The sequence below is a fragment of the Mercenaria mercenaria genome, chromosome 15 (genome assembly GCF_021730395.1).
Source record: "Mercenaria mercenaria strain notata chromosome 15, MADL_Memer_1, whole genome shotgun sequence".
Classification (NCBI taxonomy): Eukaryota; Metazoa; Mollusca; class Bivalvia; order Venerida; family Veneridae; genus Mercenaria; species Mercenaria mercenaria.
In genome coordinates this window covers 67,571,097-67,573,845 of record NC_069375.1, presented here as the reverse complement: position 1 = coordinate 67,573,845, position 2,749 = coordinate 67,571,097, and the positions used below count along the sequence as shown (strand labels likewise).

The following is a 2,749-nucleotide window of genomic DNA, read 5'->3' as shown; positions in this document are numbered from 1 at the left end:
AAGAAAACAACATCTAAAAGCGGCATGATACAAATGTATTTGTATTGCTACTTTAACCGACACTAAAACATACAGAATTCACAAACTAGAACAAAGCATAAAAAGGACAGCAAAAATAAACTTTGTTGTTTGCTATATCGTAAAAAATGACTTGATATTTGTAAGATATTTAACGATTTTTAAGTAACACACACATAAAAAGAAAGACTCATCAAAAACAAAAAAAAAATCTGAATTGTATCGATACTTTCAAAAGATGCAAATGTTCAGTCTGAGAAGAAATAGAAATAGAAAAATGTATTTGCCTGAACTGAACCTAGATACCCCTTTACTTGCTTAGCTGTTTTTTTTTCAGAAATATCAAGTATTTGCAAGGGGTTTGAAAAGGAAAAAGGTACATAAATGCATCTTAACTGCCTGTAATAATATTAAAAATGTAGAAGCCAATTCTTGGTACCCAGACCTGTTTAAGGAAAGACACCGGTAAGGCACAAAATAGTGTTTTATTTTTGTTTCCGGTATCACGACCTACCCTAATGTTTTGGCACGACCCTAAATGTTTAAATGACCTTAGATTACTCATTTTCAACTATTTAACAAAAAGTTGCAAAACTGCATATTTTATGCGTTAAACATGGTTGGAGATGTTAGACATCAATTTACTGATTTTCTAAAGGCATAACCTCCTTAGTTTTATTCAATTTTTGATACAAAAGACAATTCCCAAAGGTCCCATTGAATAAAAACAATCCAAAAATATAAATTACCGACATAACTACCATAATTGTTTTGAGGATGTTACCGGAAAGAAACGATTTTCCTTTAACATGCCACAAATTCATGTTTTGGAATCGCTTCACCTTTTTATCGTGCCCAATTATCCAGTTGTTATGTACAACTACAACTCCTAAACTTTCTTCTTTTGAAAAAAAGTTTGAAATATTGATTTCCGAGGGGAAACCCTTTTTGCTGTTTAACCGCTACTAATTTACGGGTGATTTTATCACCAACCTGTTAAATATGTCTTGATTGAGATTAGGCTTATCTCTTAAGGCGTCCTCCCATTTTTGTATAAATTCTATAGTATCCTTATTACTTTTGATGGCCAAAAACCCTGTGCAGAAATTATCCTTTAAATCCAACTGACTCTTTATATCAAAATTGCCCTGTAGGAAAGGCAATGGGTTTTGTAACCAAACTGTGTCTAGATCAGTGTAGATAACGTTAGTTCCATTCTTTAAGTACATCAGAATATATGTTGGTCGTGCTGAAACAATCATATTATACAAAGTACTATTATATTTGACGGCTTTATTGATGGATATATGTTCACTTCTATGCACTTTAATTGAGCTGTCGTTTAAATAGGTTAGTTTTTCAAAAACGATATCATCCTCTGCAACAACTGATACCGGCACAGAAATATCAAGCTTCTTAAAATGCCACTGCCAGTTTTCGAAAAAGTCAAAGAAACCGTTATTTACTGTAAGCAGTATAGTCCAGTTATTAGTCACATTCTCGGCTATGCCCAATACTGGTGTAATCAAAATATCTGGCTTTGTTTCTTTACCTTGTCCCATTCTTGTCTGGTTATATGACCTTAGAATGAAATGTGCTTGTTCATTCACAAGTGAAGCATTGGTAGTCCGTCTATGTATAACCTCTACTGGTTTTCCAAAGACTTTTATGGAAAATTTATGTTCTACTTTTCGTTAAAAAGTCATCAATAAATACATCGTACCTTTCTTCCGATAACCTCGAAGTGTAGAATTGACTATATCTGCCTGGACCCTTTTGACAACAACCAAGAGGAGCATCAATGATAATCACGTGCCAGTGTGTTTGTGTTACAGAAGCTGGTAATTGATTACTCAAGTCTAGCTCGGACCATATTTCAGGACTGTTTGTATATTTCATAAATGATTCGACTGTGTTTGTCGTATAATGTACACGGTAGACTTCCAGATATGAGTACTGTTTTACAATTTTATCGTACCACATTATACCTTCTTTCCGCAAAGGAATATCATCTTCTATAAAAACGACTTTTCCCTTTGTACTATTGTGCCAGTATGGACTGTAGTTTCCTAATCCCCAAACCAATAAATTTCCCTTTTCTGGTAGAGTCTCGCTAATTATTCTGATTTGTTCGCCATCCATTTGTATTCCATATGCTATCCGACGATGTTCTGTGTTATTGGAAGTTCGTTCTGATGAGACGTTACCATTATTTTCACGATTTTGCGAAGAAGCCTTTAAATGAATTTGATTGTTAATGTTATAACCGTTCTGTGGTCGTTTAATAGTATTATAAAAATACCAAGCGATAACAACAGTACATGTTACAAAAAATAGAAAGAACATAACTTTTCCCTTTCTTAATTCCATTTTCACATTTTTTTTGTCATTAAAATCACTTACAAAAGATAATTGGTAAGGGCAGATTACTGAAAACGGCTTTGTAAACCAAAAGCACGACTTTAAAATGTATGGCTTAAGAGAGTTTATTTGCATTAGGTTGTCATCTATCAATGCTTAAAACACGTCCACTGAACAGTAGAGTGTTGACAAACGTGAGAGTTTAATTAATCAATTCAATTTTTCCAATTCAAATTTATTCAGGCATAAGATCATTAAACATTATATATAACTTATACAGTAAAAATATAGTTTTTAGTTTGAGTCTCATCATTGTACAAATATTAACAAAAATACAAATATGAAGTTCAAAAAATATATAATGCCATTC

General features: G+C 32.7%; 1 protein-coding gene across 1 annotated transcript; it reads right to left on the bottom strand.

The window, feature by feature from the left end:
• Positions 1–983: 983 nt before the first annotated feature.
• LOC128548816 (uncharacterized) lies at positions 984–1,580 on the bottom strand. The gene has a single exon (XM_053524305.1). It carries the CDS (start codon positions 1,578–1,580, stop codon positions 984–986), a length of 597 nt encoding a protein of 198 aa, XP_053380280.1.
• Between the last annotated feature and the right edge of the window lie 1,169 nt (positions 1,581–2,749).

Coding starts and splice junctions, on each gene's coding strand:
- LOC128548816 (XM_053524305.1), bottom strand. CDS start 1,580: ATGGGACAAGGTAAAGAAACAAAGCCAGATATTTTGATTACACCAGTA.